This window comes from Rhinolophus sinicus, chromosome 12, assembly GCF_057876585.1.
Source record: "Rhinolophus sinicus isolate RSI-liver-muscle chromosome 12, RSI-T2T, whole genome shotgun sequence".
In the NCBI taxonomy this organism is placed as follows: domain Eukaryota; kingdom Metazoa; phylum Chordata; class Mammalia; order Chiroptera; family Rhinolophidae; genus Rhinolophus; species Rhinolophus sinicus.
This window is the reverse complement of record NC_142512.1, coordinates 56,173,491-56,192,321: the sequence shown is the minus strand read 5'-3', so window position 1 is coordinate 56,192,321 and position 18,831 is coordinate 56,173,491. Positions and strand designations below refer to the sequence as shown.

The following is an 18,831-nucleotide window of genomic DNA, read 5'->3' as shown; positions in this document are numbered from 1 at the left end:
CGGGGCTTAAGGGAAAGAATGAAATCTGACGACACTGAAACTGGGAATGTCCAAGACCCCACGAAGAAAGTGAAAAGACACGCCTCGGCCTGGAAAGGCATTCACAGCACATATCCAAAATACTTAAACGCTCCTAAAATCTGTAAGAAAAAGACACCTCCCCAGAAAAGATGGGCAAAAGACCTGAACGGGCTTTTCATTAAAACAAGAGAGAGCAACTACATAATTACCCTATGTCCTATGCCTGCTTGTACATACATGTGATGAGAAACTGGATACAGGTGAAAATGAATTAATTACACATATATTCAACCACCTGGGTGAATCTCGCAAATGTAATATTTATAAAAGAAGCAACACACAAAACATAAATGCAGTGTGTCATTCATAGAAACTTCAAAGTGGCAAAACCGAAGTACAACTTTTAGAGATGCCCGCACAGGAAAACCACTAAGAAAAGTGAAGACATAAGCATCACCCAAAAAAGTAAGGATGGCATTGGCCTCTTGGACGGAGCGAGTACTTGTGGTAACAGTGACACACCAAGGGCTCCAGGGTATTAAAATGTCTATGTGTTCACCTAGGTTGGGGACACACAGGCATTCTTTTTATAAATATTGAGTACACTGTAAATAGACATTCATGCATTTTTACCTCATAAATTTTTATAAAGAAGATCAAATCAGATAAGACTAGAACCTTCTTAAATGAAATATCTACATGAAAAGAACAATTAGACAATTCCTTGTTGGGCTCTAACGACTATTAACACCGAGAGAGGATTTCTGTATCATTAACGAAACCTTTAAGGTAGCAAGTCCAACCCGGTACTCTAAGACTGTATGACCAAGTACCCAATATAGATCTGTAACACCAAAACAGGAAAGGATTTTATTCTTAAATCCTCTTACACGTTTAACAATTATTTCAGTTTCAACCTCTGACCTCCCTGGCTTTATAAAACCCAAATGAAATGCAAATGTTTCTATCAGAGACAGGAGGAACTCTGATTTGTAAATTACTTGTCCAGGGACCACGCACGTGGAACTCTTCCAAACTCCAACCTGCACTACTAATTTGATCCACCAATATAATCTTAAATTTTAATGCCACACTTAGGTTGGAATGTGAAACTCCACTGGGGGAAAAACCAAGCTCAGAGAAAGAACAACTCTAACACATAACAGTTTATTAGTCGTAAAGAATCAACTCTCAACGACTCCAATGTATTCAGTAAAAAGTGACCTTCTGATGCACCAGTAATCCCTCCAGCACCTCCTGACTTACGGTCTGGCCCTCCCACCTCGTGCGCAGGGGGACCTCCACGTCCAGGAAAGACGTCAGACCTCGTACCCGACTCGTCCTCCCACCACACACTACAAAGCTGAACAAGATACAGAAGACACGTCTTCAGACATTAAACCACATGCATTGTAGGAATGTGATCCCTGCGAGAAAGAAGCAAAGGAGGGGAGCCCCACGATCACGGAGCTTTCTGTGTGGAGAGACCAGGCCCCAAGCAGAGCAAGGGAGTGTCACTGACTCAGGAGACAGAGATCAGAGTCGGGGGAGCCTGGGGCAGCTGGACTGGGTGGGCAGAGCAGCACGAGGAGCGCCTACGCCGAGAGGCGCACCGAGCCCGCACAGGGCCCCGCACCTCTTGGGCCCTGCACTGGGCTGAGCAGGCAGTCAGCGGGTCTCAGGAGGCCGGGCAAAGGACAAGTGCAAAGGAGGCTGGGAAACACCCAAGTTCCAACAAGTCAGGACGAAGGGACCTCACTGAACCCCCAGAGCATTGGGCAGAAACCCCAGAAAGGCCATGCCTTAGGCACGGGCAAAGGCTTTCCTAGCCTGGGGGGTCATCGATGTTTGGCTGTAAAGGGCCTGACGTAAACACTGTTGGCTCCGTGGGCCATGCAGTCTCTGTCTCAACAACTCAGCTTGGCCACTGAGGCAGGAAAGCAACACAGAAAACACGTGAGCAGCGTGGGGGTGTGTTTCCCAAAGACATTACAAAAACAAACGGGGGCAGATCTGGCCCATGGGCCACAGTTAGCCAACCTCGGATGTGGACCTGCTTTAACAAAGCTGAAGCTAAGCCTTCAAAGGATGAAGCTGATACTCTAGCAAATTAACTTCAAAAAGAAGTTAAAGAACAAAAGTCCGCACTGTTTAAATGAAGGTAATAAAAACTAGATGTTGAACAACGTAACATTCACTGTTTCCAGCATCCAATCAAAAATTACTAGACGTACGTGAAGGTAGGAAGAGGTGATCCATAAGCAGAGGAAAATCAATCAATAGAAACACCCAGAAATGACAGTGATGATGGAAATAACAGACAAGAGCTTTAAAATATTACAAACTTGTTCAAGGATTTAAAGGAAAACATGAATATAGAGAAGAAATATAAACTATGAAAGGACCCAAACAGCCTTTCTAGAGAACAAAAATATAGTATCTGAAATGGAAGCTGCAGGGGACAAGCTGAACAGCGTACTGGACACTGCAGAAGAACAGACGCGAGAACATGGGGACAGTGCAACGGGACTGACCCGTCCTGAAACAGAAAGACAGCGGCAGGAGCGGAAGGGCGTTGGCGGAACCACAGCCAGCACCTAAAGTAAGTGTAATTGGAGTTCTGGCAGACTGAAGGGGGCAGGAGGAGGGGACAGAAACAAATTAAAACTATGGCAGGGTATTTTCCGAAATTTTGGTAAAAACTAGAATCCTACAGACCCACAAATTTGAAGAGACCTCCAGCAGACTAGTCACAAAGAAAACTACACCAAGGCACATCATAACCAAGCTGCTGAATCCCAATGATAAAGGGGAAAATCTTCAAAGAAGCTGTGGGCAAGGCAACCACGTAGTTAAGTCAGGGGTGTTTCCTGCAGCGAAGAAGGGCTGTGCGGCAGAGCACGTGTTCACAGAATTTCTCACGGCGGCTTCTGTTAAGCCCCGCAGTTTGCCTCACAGACCAGATAACATGGGAATAAAGCATCTCATCGTCGTAGCACCTTCACTAGAAAGAAGGGGACAGGAACGGCCTCTCCTTCCCAGTGTGATGTGAGAGGCCCAGAATAACGGTTTTACAGGAACACTCGTCCTGATGCAACGGACCTGCCGTTTAACAACGTGAACGCCGTCACTGAGCACCAAGAGCCTGCCACGCGGCTTGCAGGCGTCAGCTCACTGTCCGCGGGGCTCACCAACACCGACGGACGGGAAGTGCACCATACGGTCTAGTCCTGGACAAGCCACACTGTTCAGCAGAACCTCACTGAAACGCACTCAGGTGGGGCGTGCACCTCAGCAGAGCTCCGCTCCTCACAGGAAAGGGGTGGCGTCCTCTGAAGGGAGAAAGGACTAAGCCGGCCAGGTTTGGGGCTCCCCTTGGGACGGTGGTGCCCTGGACAACTCCGCCCCTACCGACGGACACGAATCCCAAGCACAGCTCGCTGTCTGGACAGGGGGCAATTTCCGCTCTTCTTCCAGAGAGGGGGTCATTTGCATTGCCTGTGCTCCCACAGTAACGGGCCGGGGCGCATGCCCAGCAGGTGGGCGCACACACACAGCTCTCGTTCAGAGGGCCGCCGGGTGCGTCACACGCCTTACCACGTCTCACCCTCGCAGCCACCCTGCCAGGACAGGGCTTGGGACGTCTTTACAGATGACATCGCTGAGATTCAGACCAAGCGCAGACAGCTGAAGAGGACCAGCTGGGCCACAGTGAGTCTGACGCCAACGTCCAGTCTCTTCAATTCTCAGAAAAAGTCCATCAGGAGTTCCTGAGTCTCCGTAGCAGAGACTTCAAACCACTGAGAGATTTGGTCCCTGGTCGCCCTGAGGATGTTGAGAAGCGGGGAAGAAGGCCGACTCCTGAGCACGCAGCCGCAGCTTGGACGGGCTCGCTCCTCAGCGGGGCAGGCAGGCCGCCCTCCCTACGCACCTCGGGCCACTCACACTAGGTGCCTCCTGGGGCCGTGCTCGGGGCTACAGAGTAACACGGAAAGACGTGTACCCAGATTCCAAGCCAGGCTCCGTGGCCCCCGCAGGCCTCTCCCCCCCGCCCCCCCCGCAGGGGCTCCTCCACCCGCCACAAACTGCACTTCTCTCCTCCCCACACTGCCTCCCTCTCGCCCCCTTGAGTGTCCCCAGAAATGCAGCTTCTACTCAGCCCCCTGTTCCACCAACACATCTGTGGAAAGTCACCCGTGGCCCTGGCTCTGCCACGCAGCACGTATTCGGTCTCAGCTGGGAAGCAGACGCGTCCTCGCGTCCTCTGCCCCATGTCAGGCCCCGTGACAGGCACAGAGGGACCACAGACGACCTGTTCGCAGAGCTCCCAGAGGGCAGGCATTCCCAGGGCTGGCAAGGGCACGAGACGGACCCGCGCGAGGCAGGCACCCCCTCCTTGGACGCCTGTGTGGCACCGCCGCTGACGTAATTACATGTCTTCCCCCGGAGCAGCAGTGGCACCCTACGTAGCTGGGCCAAGGGAAATGAGAACATGTGCCCCCCGAGAACGGGGAACGTCCACGCAGCACAGTGCGGGCAGCCGAAACACTGGACACCACCCAACGTCCACCGACAGGTGAAAGGCTAAGCTATGGCATGACAGGCAGCACACTTGGTGGGGACGAAGGAACACAGCCAGACAGGCCGTGACGACACGGGGACGGCGGCGCTAAGACAACGAACGAAAGCAGGAACGGGAGGGAGTAGGGCTGCCTGACCGGGGCCATCCAGACACTGGCTTCCCTAGCAAAGGACAGTGGCAGGAAGGGGCACAAGAGGAACCGCATGGGGCTGCTGGCCTGCCACGCTGCTTCTCGGTCTGCGTGCTGGCTACACGCGTCACTGTGGCCGTCCCTGGAGCACGTCAGACGGGAACTTTCTGTAGGCTTCCGTGACATCTACTACAAGTAAACCCAAAAACGTGTCTCTCACGTAAGAGACCCCGAGCAAGCATGTTTTGAGGCTACAAAGTGCAGGGCCCAGGAGAATGCAAAGCTCGACCTCAGAAAGGGCAGGAACAGGGACCCAGGCACACGCTGCGCCCTCGCCCCCCAACACTGCTGCCCTGGCAGCCCCACCCCTGCCTTCGGTCCCTGTGCCGACTGCATCTTCACAGGCTGTGACCCTAATCCCTCAGGCACCCCATGACCCCTGCAACCCAGACCTAAGTGCCCCGGCTGACGCTTCCCAGTTATTCTCCCCAGAGAACCCGACTGGCTCAGCTCCTCTTCCACGCCCGCCAGGCCACACGCTGGCCTTGGAAGTGGCTGCCCTTGGGTCAGATGTCCAGCCCTGGTCCACTCAGCTGCACCTGGGAAAGGGCAGAGCTGCCCTTCAGGAGGGCCTGGGACTAAAACGGGAGGGACGACAGCTGGCAGCCACAGCGTGGCATCTGTGAAACGTTACAGGTCACTCGCTTCCCAGAAAAGCCTTCCTTCCTTGGCCTCTGTTGAGCTGGGTGAGTCTCATCTCCTCCTGTCTAACTGACCTTCCCCTGACGGCCTGCCGCCCTTCTTCACCCTTCAAAACCTCCGACCATCTAACATCACCCCTATGTAATCAGTTTCCAAATTTACTGTTTCTCCAAACTTGACTCATGTCTCTAATTCCAGGGCACCGCACACTCACCCTTTCTAAAAGCAAACCATGAGCTCTCCTCCAGAATCCCATTCTTCTGAGTTCACTTTATGTCACTAATGTCTTGGTTCCAGATTTAAAACAGCAACAACAAAACCAGATTAGACGTGAAGACATCACCATGCGTGCATGTTTGGCTTAATGCCGACGGTTACTCCAGAAATACTTACAGATAAGTGTCCATATGCAGGGGGCAGTTTACGCATACACTTCCTCTTAGGTCTTCTGCCAGCTGAGAGGACCTAAAGGAAATGATACCCCAGGAGCACGGGACACCCCGCCCCCAGCTCCTGGTCTCTAACACCATCTCCAATGAAAGGAGCCAGGCTCCCGGGAGACATGCCTGATTCTAGGGCGGGCAGGAAATGGACTAGATGAGCCAGAGAGCAAGGACGCTGCGTCAGAGACACAGGAGCCCCTGGGAGAGCACCCAGTGGCCAAAGACGAAGCAAGCTGAGCAGCAAAGTGAAGTCGTCCTGGATAATACCCAGGGTACAGAGCAAGGGCCTCGGAGCCCAACCTGATACGACTGAGGGCATAAATTAATAAATGGGGGACAACAGCTAGCTCTCCTTTGCAGAAAAACTCCAAATAACGTGTGTAGATCTCTGCCCTTAGAGAAGGGGAGCATGACCCCACCCCGGAAGTGTGGGGGACATAGTGACGTCCTCCCAAAGGGCATGGAATGGAAAGGGAGGGAGACAAACAAGTGGAAACACCTGGCAAACACCTCAGCCAGGTGACGCAGGTCAGGTCAGCAGTGAAGAGTCATGCTGAGCGCAGGGCATGATGTGCCAAGGGGGGCGCTTTCCCTGGAGGTCTTCTTCCCCAAACTGGTAACCCCAGCCTTGTCCTAAGAACAGCATTAATGTCTGACAGAGGGACAGTCTCCAGAACCCCCCCAGCACTCTCAGAACTGCCAAGTCACCTAGAACAAGGGGCGTCTGACAGACGCCCAGGCCCGGGAGCCTGCGGAGATGAGGATTAAATGTCATGTGGGAGCCCGGATGGGACTCTGAGACAGAACAAATATGGTGAGAACTGAGGAAATCCTAAGAGTGCGGATTTTCGTTGACGGTAACATGTCTGCGTTGGCTCCTTAGTTGTGGCAAAGGCACCAGAGTGACACAGGATGTTCACACCAGGGGACGCTGGGCACGCAGTGTGTGGGGACTGTGTCCCCCCCTTTTTCTACAAATCGAAAACTATCTGAAAAATAGTCCAGTCAAAAGCCCCGCCAGTTTCTCCCAATCGTTCACCACGTCGCACGAACGTCCCCGCGCCCTGCTCAGACTGACCGCTGCACCTCACCGCCCGCGCCCACTCAAACCCGCTGAAGAGTCTGCGCTGCCCAAACACATCATTCCCCCTCCTGCTGCCCAGGCCTTTCGGGATTTGCCCTGAAGCAACTGAAGCACCTGCCCCCCTGGGCCGGACAAGGCCCTGCTCTGCGCACACGCTTCCCTTCCCCACGTCCACGCTGCTCTCGCAGCTGCACCTGCTACCACCCTGCTCGGTCCCTCACACCCTCTCGCCCACAGCTGACTGTCAGGTGACTGCTGACCACCAGGGGGGCGGCACCCTCCGGGGCGCTGTCACCTGTGCCCCGGTCTGCAACCCCCGACCCGGGACTGGCTCCTTCACTGGCCCTCACTGACCCGACTCGTGTTCTCGCTGCCCGCAGAGCTCGGGCACACCGGGGCCTGCGCTGTCCCCGTCCACAGTGCCCGCTGCCCTTCATCACCTCCCACAGCTCCGTGACAAGACACAGTCCCACGGGCCGCGCCCCCGCCCGGCCCCCAGCGCTCCCTCCCCCCACTGCACTCAGCAAGGCCTTCCTTTCACTTGCCCTGGACGCATCTACACAGCTCCTGACAATGTCCTTCCCTCCACACTCCAGCCAGCAAAGCCCTCCCATGTGTCCGGCTCAGGCCCGACCCCTCCCACCTCCGAAACCCTCAGCAGCTCCTGGCCGGGCTCCTCCTTTGCACTGAGTGCCAGCCGTCTTTAACGTTCAATGTTTCCAGATGCCGTTCCACGCCACTGGTCAGCCTGGTATGGCTTCTGCACCTTCCCCAGGTGAGGGCCAGGTCAGCCTCCTTCACCATCCTCACAGAGCAGCTGGCACAGCAGAGGAACTTACCCGGTGCTCCAGGAACAATGCGTGAGCAGGGACACATGCGTAAGTGACAGTCTCCTGAGGTCGGCATGGCCGTGGTGTCCTAGGTTCGGCCGTGAACACTCATGTTCTCTGAGAGGTGGAATAACGCGGCATCGGAGGGCACAGACGCCAGGCTCCACTGCTCAGGGCTCTGCGACCTCTGCCAGGTTCTCAGCCTCCCTCCTCTCAGAGGCACCTGCTCACAGACTGCGACAGAATTAAGGTGACTACACATGGAAAGCACGGACAAGCCTGGCACACAGCAAACACGACTCAGGGCTGAGCTAGCATTGCTAGTATCTACCTTCCCAGAGGCAGAAAAGACGTCAAAAGCCGGTAGCTGCAGAGGGTTCCTGAGCAGGGCGGGTTTTCCCTTACTTTTATTGTTGTGCTTCGGATCGTCCGAGGGTAAAGACAGCAAAACACAGCCTTTCAAGAAAACCCCTCACAACACAGGAGAGCCCTGCTGTGGGCGGGGGCAGGGAACAGAGAGGGGGGACTCACACCCAAATGTTACTGCTGGCACAGCGGGATTTTACATCATTTTATTTGCATTGTTATGTTTCTCCATAGTTTCAAAACATTTTACAGTGATATTTGTTCCTTTTATAATCCGAAAGAAAACAAGTTTTCAAGGAACTCAGTTACTCTACAAAAAAGGTTAAAATACTTATCAAGTACTAAGACAATTTTCGATATAAAGTGCAACAGCTCTGCAGGGAAAATCTGATGCCTGCTGACCGAGTGAAAACACATTTCAGGAGGAGAGCTGCACGTGTGACCAGAAAGGCCTCTGGGGCCGGCTCTGCCTCCCTGGCCAGGCCCCCAACACACCAGATGCACAATCTCCTCCTGATGCACTGTGGCCCCTGGGCAGTGAGGGGACGGCTCGCCAGCATGCCCGGGACACCTACTGCAGCAAAGGAACAGAAGACGCTGCTGACTCTGCGGAAACGAAAGCTGAACCAGGCCCGGACTTGGAGGGACACAGAAAAAGGAAAAGCCTGATTGAACACGCGACAGGACTTTCATTTTCATGCACCTCTAAACTCCTGAGCAACTTAAAAGGATAAAAGAAGTTACAAACGAAAACACCAAACCGGGTGACATTCACGGTACACACAGTTCATCAACCAGGGACAAGCACCACACCCCGTGGCAACAGCAACGATGGACGGAGACAGACACCCAGGAGGACAGCCGACTGGGGACCCCTTTTAGGCAACACTTGCAACATTTCCCACGGCAACATTCTTTAAGAACCATTTCCCTGTTTCCACCGCCAGCACGTGCCCTGTCGCTCCCTGATGCCCACAGCGGTCTGTCCCTCTCCCCTGCGCCCGGCAGAAGTCTGCAAGTCACTCTGACACAGCCGCCACCCAATCAGTGATCCAGGCATCGATCCCCGTGCCAGGGAGTCCTCAGGGCTGCCCGCCTCTCACTGGCACCACCAGAGCTCGAGCCGCGGCAGCTCTGTCTGTCTCTGCTCCCCCTCCCCGCCCTCAGGACGCTGCTGCCCCACTGCCCCCTCAACACTGACACACATTCTCACACACACACACGCACACACACGCACACGCACACACATACGTATACACACATAATACCTATCTCCCTCTCTCCCTCCCCACTCTGCAGCCAGAGGGATCTTTCTAAAATGCAACCCTGACCATGTCACTACGCAGCTTTAAAACCTTTCTTCATTGTCCTTAGGACAAAATCCCAACTCCTAGGCCATCGAAAGCGTGTCAGGACCTGCCGTCACCTCCCCACCCTCACAGGCCCCTCAGCATTTCTCTGCTCGTTCAAACACTTACTGAGCACCACCATCAGCCAGTCACCATGTGACAAGTTGGGGACGCTGCAGTGACCCAAACAACGTCCCTGCGCTAATGGGGACAAAACCCATGGGTCCTGTGGGGTTAGGGCGGTCGCAATGCCAGTGGGGCTGCAGAGGCGGGAGCACGGCCTTAGGGGTGGAGAAGGGCCGGCCTCCAGGATTTCCCCAAAAACGCTGCTCTCGCCGATGGCCTCTGCACGCTGCCCCTCTGCCAGGCTCCCACCCGCCCCTCCGCCCAGCTACGCTCTGTCCTCTTTCCGGTCCTGGCTCCGAGTGCCGGCCGGTCTCCCTGGAGCCCCTATGCTGGGCACACGGCCGCCTGTCACTCACCCTGCCTCCCACCCTGCATCAGCCCACCTTCCCCGATGCACTGGTCACGGCCTTGAATGCAAGGTCACTCAGCAACACGTCACCAACGCTTAGCACGGTGCCTGGCACACAGCACTCAGCAATCTGAGCTGAGGGAATGGCCGGTTGGCTGTTTCGTTACAGCACGGTGCTCTTAACACCAAGGCTGCTGGTTCAATACCCACATGGGCCACTGTGAGCTGCGCCCTCCACAACTAGGTTGAAACAAGTACTTGACTTGGAGCTGGTGGGTCCTGGAGAAACACACTTAAAATAAATAAAAAGTGTTGTAAAAAATAAAATAAAACAATCCGAGCTGATATACCAAATTCTATGAATCAGTTATCTGCAGCTCAACTGCTCCTTCCCTCCCTGTACCCCCAGCCACTCGACCTGCGCCCACTCTCACCTCACCCATCGGGGGCCCTGTACCCAGCACTGCGCTCCACCGATGCCTCGGGCACACACGCACCCCAGAATGTCCAACAAGCAGAACCCCAGGAGTCACCGCCTTGCCACTCAAGTGCAGACGCAGAATTACCGTGTGTGCTTTCACTTGTACACGGTGCTGTTTTTCTCTATAAAACAGAAGCTCTTCAAGGGCCACGTCTTACATCTCCGTATGTCCCACAGTCTCGGGCCACATATGTAAACGGTACTAAATGCTTAGAAGAATCACTCTTTCCCCAGAAAACACTGAGAAGCCCTGAATCCTATTTTTTGGCAGCACGTCCTAACCGTTAGGGTCTGCGGATTTCACTGTATGAAACGTCGCAAGTACTTGTCAAGTTTAAGCAGTAACATACCTGCCAAGTATTTACTGGAATGGCATTTGCTCTGTATTTCATTAGACTTACAAAGAGAAAAAAGTGTCAAACTTCACGTCTACTAGAACCTGCATGGCAGATGCCAAAGGCCTTTTGTGACACCTTCCTAATGGAAGGAGGATAGTCAGAAGTCTGGATGACACCAGCTATACACAACTGTCTTGTTCACACTCTGGCTTTAGAATTTCTCCAGGTCATAAGGAGCAGGAAATGTTCCTATCCATTTCGGGACTCTTCCACAGCACGTTTTCAAAAAGGAACACAGCACATTTTTTAAAGCAGCTTAAGAAATCCGTGTGGATGGTCCTCTGTGGCTCCTCTGGCTCACAGGACGAATGGCAAGGCGGAGTCCCTGCAGCGCAGAGACTGCTCTAGCCGACACCTGCCGTGTCCAGGGTCACGCTGTCCGCCCGCCCTGCAGCCCCATGTGTGAACCCACTATGGATTCTCCCTCCTCCATATGGTCAGGGCCCTGTCCGCCAGCCACCCCCCCTCCAGGCGGTGTTCCCACCTCCAGCTTCACCCCCCCAAACCCTCCACTCCACCCACCGTCAGAAAGATCTCCCAATCTATGTGATTTCCCAGCGCCAACCACATCAACAGTCACTGGCTGCTAAGAGTTTAAAGCTGGGTCAATGTGACCGATTTATTATGTTTCATAAATGGAGTTGGATGCCAACGGCGTCCCTATTTAAGATAAATTCAACGTTTCCCAATAACGTGTCCTTCTCTCCTGTAAACAGTGTATTATAATTTGGTGTGGACATGTCTGTCTGTCCTGCTGGACACGGGTCCTGGAGAGCACAGCACACTACACGTGAGCGACCGAGCTTTGCTGAGCTGCAGGAAGGCGCCTGGCTACCTTCCTGGCCGGACCGGATCGGTTCTCCTCCACTCACAGGACCGCACAGCCGTCTGGGGCAGCAGGAAGCTGAGGGCACGGGGCAGGCGACCGCCTTCACAATCGCACAGGCGTCACACACACAAGCTCGGAGGACGGACAGTGGGGCAGACCCGTCTGAGTCTGTTACCTACTTTCTGGTCCAGTCACTGCTCGGTACCTTTGGCCACCAGCCACCTGATAACCTCAAGCCCTTCGTCCTGATTGAAGGTGAGGCCACTGTCTTTAACGACACCAACAAGTCTCCAAGGACAACCTCACACGTTCGAAGATTACCAACGACTCCCAAAAAGCTCCTGCATCAGCTCATGTATCAGTATTTTCTATATTGAGGTTAAAACACAAAAAAGTAATATAATTTTATTAATTCACTTAAAAATTATAAACTCATTGCACAGTCAAACGAAGATTTCTATGGAAAATACTAAACTTTCAAACACTTGTTAGATGCCGGACACTTTCTACATGTGTCTTTACTGTCTGCCTGACGAGAAAGCAAGTGGACGCCCATCTCCCGCCTCCCATCTGTCGTGCTGTGTTGTTTGGCTTGAAGCAGGTGAGGAAAATCTGGCCTCACAAAGACACGCAGTCGGAAAGGGCAGGAGAAATACCAGAGCATCCAAATAATTCCAAATACTCTTCTTTAAAGTCACATCAAAACTCAGTACGTGGTAATTTCTTAAAGGTTCACGGCAATCTAGCTGAATAGACTATGAAATAGACTAATCCATCGGAAAGAATTTTGCACACCCTGTCACGTTAACATCCCTTGGCCTGAGCTGAGTGCTCTGCTCCCACGGGTGACTCTGCAATATCATGGGTTGGTCATCTGGAAACACGGGGTCACTGGACTATGCAGATGTTCCAGAGGTGGACACACTTCCCTCGACAATGTCAGGAACATCTGACATTGTTCCTTAATGTCGCCACTCTGTCATCAGAATGTCTTGAAGCCCTGGGAAGCTGTGACACTCACGGTGGCAGATACAGGTTTTCCAGAATAACTTTCGCTCGAAAACTCACATTTTATCACCAGCAACAAATAGGTAGTGTCAGTTGATTTCCTTGAAGTGACAGCTCACTTCGTTCATTTTCGAGAACATATCTGCCAAGTACTCGAGTCACAAAGTCCAGCGCTGGCCCAGGGGCCTCTTCCAGTCCAGCTGTGTCCGTGATCGCCGCGGCCGGTACAGCCTGCGCTCCCTCCACCCCCAAGCTCCTCCTAAGACGGCCACCGCACCCAGCAGAAGGGCCATCATGCGAAGCCATCACGCAAAGGACCAAAAAGGCGCGCACTCAAGAGCGACAGTTTAATAAAACAAATGACTTTCACCACTTCTTCAAGGGAACTCTCACGTTCACTGCGGTCACAGCGGTGACACGATAACCACTGGCACAGCTGGCGCTGCCATCTTTCAGGCCCGGGCACCGGCAGCCCGCCACCGCCACTTCTGCAGACCTCAGCGCAGAAGGAGACACCGGTGCCGTCTTCAGTTATTGTGAAAACAGTGTTGACCGTAGGAAGCCCCTGGAAGGGTCAGGGAGCCCCCAAGACCACAGCACACAGTGTGACAACAGCCACGCCGCCCCCAGCATTGCTCTGTCTGGTCTGCACGCCCACTGCCGCCCAGTGTCTTCCCGGGCATTTTGTTCTGGACGCCCTGGCCTCTCGGGGTAAAGTCTGCAGTCTAGACATTGGGATGGTTTTGTTTGGTTGCTTGTTTGTTTTTTGTTGTTGTCATTGTTGTTGCTTTTACGTGGGCTGTGCTTCCCTAGTTCCACCTCCTCGCGTGGCTCACCATGTAACTGATGTCCCTTCAGGCAAGCCATTGAATTAAAGCCGTTTCCTCATCAGCCACAAGGAGATAATGACCCTAAACCAACTGACAGTGCTACCGAGCCGTAAGAGACACCATCTGCATGGAAGGCCTTGGTGAGCGATTCATTTTTTCACCAGTACATTGTTACTGATGCCACTATGTGCCACGTACTGACTGTCCTACGTCTGAGCAAAACCGAGGTCCTTGTTTACAATGCAAAGCTCAGTTCTGGGGATGGGAACATAGAGAAAAAATCAGAGGAATGAAAGGTGACCATGAGTGACGGCAGCCACTGTGGGCCGTCTGCCCACAGAGCAGAAAAGGCAGGTGGGGCCGGCCCAGGAAGCTGGGAAGCAGCTGTGCAGCACCCAGGGGCCAGTGGGGGCCAGCAAGGGAGCAATGGGGTCTGCTTTCCACTTTTAAAAGACCCGTCAGGCCACTCGCTGCAGAATGGATTGTTGGGAAGAGTGGACGTGGGGAGACCAGTCAGGACCCAACAACAGTCGTCCAGACAGAAGACACGGCTTCCAAAGCAAGGCAACCGAGGGTAGAGACTGGTCTGCAGAACCATCTCCTCACCTCACTGACCCATCGCCTGCTCACACGTGGGTGCCTGTGACGGCTGCCACTCACAGCAACAGCTCTCAAGCGTCCCGGATTCCAGCCCACATTTGCGAGGCAAAAGATCCACCGGAGACCACTTATCCCCACATGACCACTTTCCGGTGATAACTATCCAGTATCACAGGAAACCACAAATGCAGAGATCTATGCGTATCTGTTTTCGCCATAGGTCTATGAATGATTCATTTAGAACTGAAATTCATAAGCCTAGTGACTAGCAAATGACAAACCACAAGCGCTCCTGGTGCACATACACATCGCTCACTGTACAGCATTAACCAAACAACAAACTAATTTGATAAGAACAGTATTAAACTAACAGTAACTTAGTAATTAGAACGTAATAATAGCAGCATTTGAAAACCAGGATTGATTGAAAACAGAGATTGTGGGGAACCCCACTGACAGTGGCCACGTCTGTAGCTCTGTAAGGACGCCAAACATTTAGTGGCAGAAAATTTTTTGGAGCCGTCAGTCAACTTTAGTAAAGACATCACTTTTAGGGCTCCTCGGCAACTCCACTGAACAGGACCCCAGGAGGTAACCCTTACACAAACACAAAATAGACGTACGTGGAACTGCACACTGGCCACAGGAAAAGCAAAGCCTGAGTCCACACCTAGGGTGGCCAGTGGTGACCCAGAAGTGTCTGCACAGGTCCCAGAACAGGACACCGAGGCCCACAGCAGATGCCACACAGCAACGCTCTCGGGATGGCCAGAGGCCACCTCGGGCACATCTGGCCCGGGAGCCTGTGTGCTCAGGAGCCCAAGGAGTCGCCGTAAGAGACAGGATGCCACACACAGGTGACCCACAAATGGGCTGCTTCACGTTTGGTAATATCTGAATTAGTGCCAATATTTTAAAATGGGAAGGCTTCACATTAAAGAAAAAAAGAAAAAAGTTTTCTGGCTTCTAAAAAAAAAGAAAAGTGTCATGCGGGGTCTCAGTTCCCACTCCCCATACAAGAACGCAGGATACGGTGAGGTCAAAAAGGAACACCCACGGAGCCATAGGTAGGGGGTTCATACCACTATTTCTCGCTGGCGGCTGGGTTGGAGACACAGGAAGCAGGAGCCACACAATCCACAATCTGCCGTCCACTTCTCTGCTAACCAATCCCTTGCTAACTGCAATCTGCGCTTGCTAGCTCTCCCACGGCAGTTATATCAGTGGCCAATGGCTAACTGGTTACGGCTGATGGCCAACTAGTCACAGCTGACGGTCATCTACTACCCGAGCCAGCACCTTTCCACGTGAGGCCGAGAGCCTGGAAACTGCTCTTTGGGGCTCTGTCCCCACAGAAAGAAAGGGAGGGATGTGGCGTGCTCTTCTAAGCCCCACTCTTCCACCCTCCAGAAAAATCAGACACAAGTCCAATGTCAGCTGTCATTTCTCTTGGAACCTGTGCCATTATTCTTCTTAGAGCTGGCCTCTAAGATTTGCTGCCTTCCAAACCTTATCGTCCTTTGAATTTGCAGCCTTTGTCCTAGTACGGTGTACTGAAAGGTCCCGTCAGGGTCTAACCAGTGCAGTGGAAAGCGAGGACAGGACTGGTAAGATGCCAAGCTCTCACAAACTTACTAAAAGTGTCAGCTGCTGATTTGCTTCTTCACTGAACAATTTGCAAATGTCAGAGACGGCAAACTTTCTCACCTGGCTCTTTTCTAAGTAGTAATCTCAGTAATTACTGAGATTCACAGAACTTGTCTTTCTCCTAATAACCTATGAAGAGCTTATCACGGGATGTTAAACACTCACAAACTTAATGTTTTAATTAAAAGGTCAAAAATATATCCACTTCTCAGTTTTGAACTGTTTGAGCATGGGTTTAGGATAGCAGAGGAAACTACATTTCAAAAGGAAAAAAAAAAATGCCCTCCAAATAGAATGAAAAAAAAAAAAAGATTAGACAGTAACTTTAAAATAAACTTTTTATACATGCAGAGACGACAAAAGCTTAGAACTATGTAATTGGTACTAAAGATGTCGTAAGACAGGCTTTATACAATGTCTTCTGATGACTATCTCTTGTACTCCTTACACCAGTTTTGGATGAAACAAATCTTCCTGACCTTTTAAACAAAAGCTAAATCAGTAGCTGGTCACTAGTGATTGACTAGCGTTACCGTACGGCTGATCTCACATGTTCAACATCGTGTACTAAAAGCAATAAATAATCTTATATAAACACATTCATGAGCTCAAAGCACTCACATTGTAACACCAGCTACCCCTCTTATACCGCCAAAAGGTTTAAATAAATACAGTGTTGAAGGAGAAAACACACCACAAAAAGACAAAGGATAAGCGTGCGTAGCTGAGTCAGTCCCACACACCTGCTCTGCAGACCAGGAAAACATGGTCGTTGATTAAGGACAGAGTCAACAAAATGGGCTGTTTTCTTTCCTACTAGTTGCCGCTGAATCACTGTCCACACTCCCAACACCCTGGGGAGCCTCCCAAACTCCCAAACGTGGCCCAAGTTCTAGTCCATCACATTCTGACGCCTCCCTGGAGAAATGGTGTCTGCGAGTCACAGCAACACGACACCACGGAAAAGGAGGCAAGTCTGCATGCGAGACAAATGGTTTAGCTCCGACCAAGTCCATTGTAACTTTAAAACAACTTTGCATTAATCTGTTACTAGAGGAACGTGTGCCAGTAATCCTGTTTCCTAGCAGCTGTGCTAGACGCCTGGGCTTCACGGGGCTTGGACGAAAGCTAAACTCAGCACAAGGGACTCGCCCATGGGTGCAAGCAGTACACCTGCCGACGCTTTTCCTCCACGAGCAGCACTGAGTGTATCAAACAGCGCGGACATGTTTGCAAGGCTCTAGTTTCCAACTTGCTTAACTTTTCTTGTTCGACGCAGAACTTAGTTTGACTTAACGCGAGCCTGTGAATTCCTAACCAAAACAGCCCTTGCACTTTCGGCCAAAACCTGGCGTCTTTGCACAACGCGGCCGGGAAACAACACCCCCCGCGGCCCCAGGACGTGCTCTCGGCTCTGCGCCCCCTGTGCCGGGACCTCGCAGGTGCCGGGCGCGGCCGGCGCGGAGGCACTCACCCGGTCCTTCATCCGCCAGCTCTGCGCCAGGGACTTGGAGCCCTCGATCTTCTCGCAGTGCCGCTTCTTCATGAAGGCCAGAGGCAGGTTCCAGTCGGCGAGGTCGGCCTCCTCCTCGTCCCCGAGCCCCAGCAGCGGCGCCTGCAGCATGTCGGACCCCATGGGCGGCGGCGGCGGCGGCGTCCTGGGCAGCAGGCGCTCGAGAGCCTCCAGCCTCGACAGCGAGCGGCACCAGCACCGGCGAGACACACGACAGAGACGGGGAGGCGGGAAAGAAGCGAGTGCGGAGGGTGCGGGGACCTCACGCCGGGTCTCTCTCCCCGACGGAAGGCGAGGGGTCGGCCGAGCCGGGCAGCCGGGGCTCCGCACAGACGCGCCGCCCAGGCCCGGGCCACCGGCTGCTCCCGAGGCGGCCCGTGCCCGCAGGCGCTGCGCGCGGGGCGGTCAGAGGCGCGCGGGGCTCGAGGCCGCACGGTGACCCTGCCCTCGGCCTCCGACGCCTCGGCCGAGCCCACGACAGGCCGCCCGCCCGCTCTGGAGGCCGGCGCGCCGACTGGGCTGAGGTTTCCGGCCGCAGGGAAGGGGTTCAGAGCGCCCCGGGTCTCCTCCAGCCACGCTCAGCCCTGCGGGCCCCGCACTCGCCGCAGCTGCTGCAACCAGAGCCAGGACCGGCCCATCGTGCTCGCCCGCAGCCGGTTCCTCAGCCCCGGGTCCGCGCGGCCCGGCCGGTCCTGACCTTCGGCCCCGTGGCTCTCTCCCGCCTGAGAACGAGTCCCGAGAAACGGGCGACACGGCGCCGCGGCTAAAACAGGTAATGCGGGATTGTTGGGTTGGGGGAGTTTTGCCCTCTGGTTTCAGGCTACAGTGAAACTCCTCTCATCAGCACATCAAGGAGGACGCCATATTGCTAAGTCCCAGCATGCATCGCGGTCTACGGCGTGGCCAACGGGCCAAACTACCTCAGGGCGTTCTGGCCGCGCTCCCCAGGATGCGATGGGAGCAGCTTTTGCTCCAACCTCGTTACCGTGGTCACCACGATGCAGCTTTCCAGAGTTTATTGCGATTCTTTCGCTGCATGGTATCAAAGTCAATCCTACAAATAAAACTATGTTAAATTAATTAACTTTGAAAAAAATCTTGTTATAATTACCAATGGACCTACAGGCTTCTGAAATTAAAGGACTCGAACCCTTTGTTGTTTTCTTTCAGATTTTGAAAAGGCAGGAAAAGCTTCAGAAAGAACCATTGATAATATTACAAAAGAAGATGGGATTTGGGGTGGGGGGAGGTTTGTGTGCGTGTAGTACCCTTCACAGTCTCAATCAGATTTTCAGGGAACACCAAGAGAAAAGAATAATTTCAATGATTGCAATTTTTTGTTTAATCCATCTTACTTTCTGAGCAGTTTATTCCTATTTTGAGATAGCTTCATGTGCAAACAACTAAAAGCTACAGATTTCTATGCGTGGATGTACACCTCCTGCATAACTTGCTTTGCTTATTCACAACGTGTGCAGACCTTGTCCGGTGCAGGAGGGAACACAAAACCCAACCAGCGTGCAGAGCCTGCCTTCAATCAATG

General features: G+C 53.0%; 1 protein-coding gene across 2 annotated transcripts in view; it reads right to left on the bottom strand.

Annotated features, from left to right (window-relative positions):
• Positions 1-18,177, bottom strand: part of RPTOR (regulatory associated protein of MTOR complex 1) — a 271,642-nt gene extending 253,465 nt beyond the window's left edge. For both annotated transcript variants that reach the window (XM_019735643.3, XM_019735644.3), the window contains exon 1: positions 17,250-18,177. In XM_019735643.3, coding sequence (XP_019591202.3) covers positions 17,250-17,411 — 162 coding nt within the window. In that variant the 5' untranslated portion in view covers positions 17,412-18,177. The remainder of the gene's footprint in view (positions 1-17,249) is intronic.
• Between the last annotated feature and the right edge of the window lie 654 nt (positions 18,178-18,831).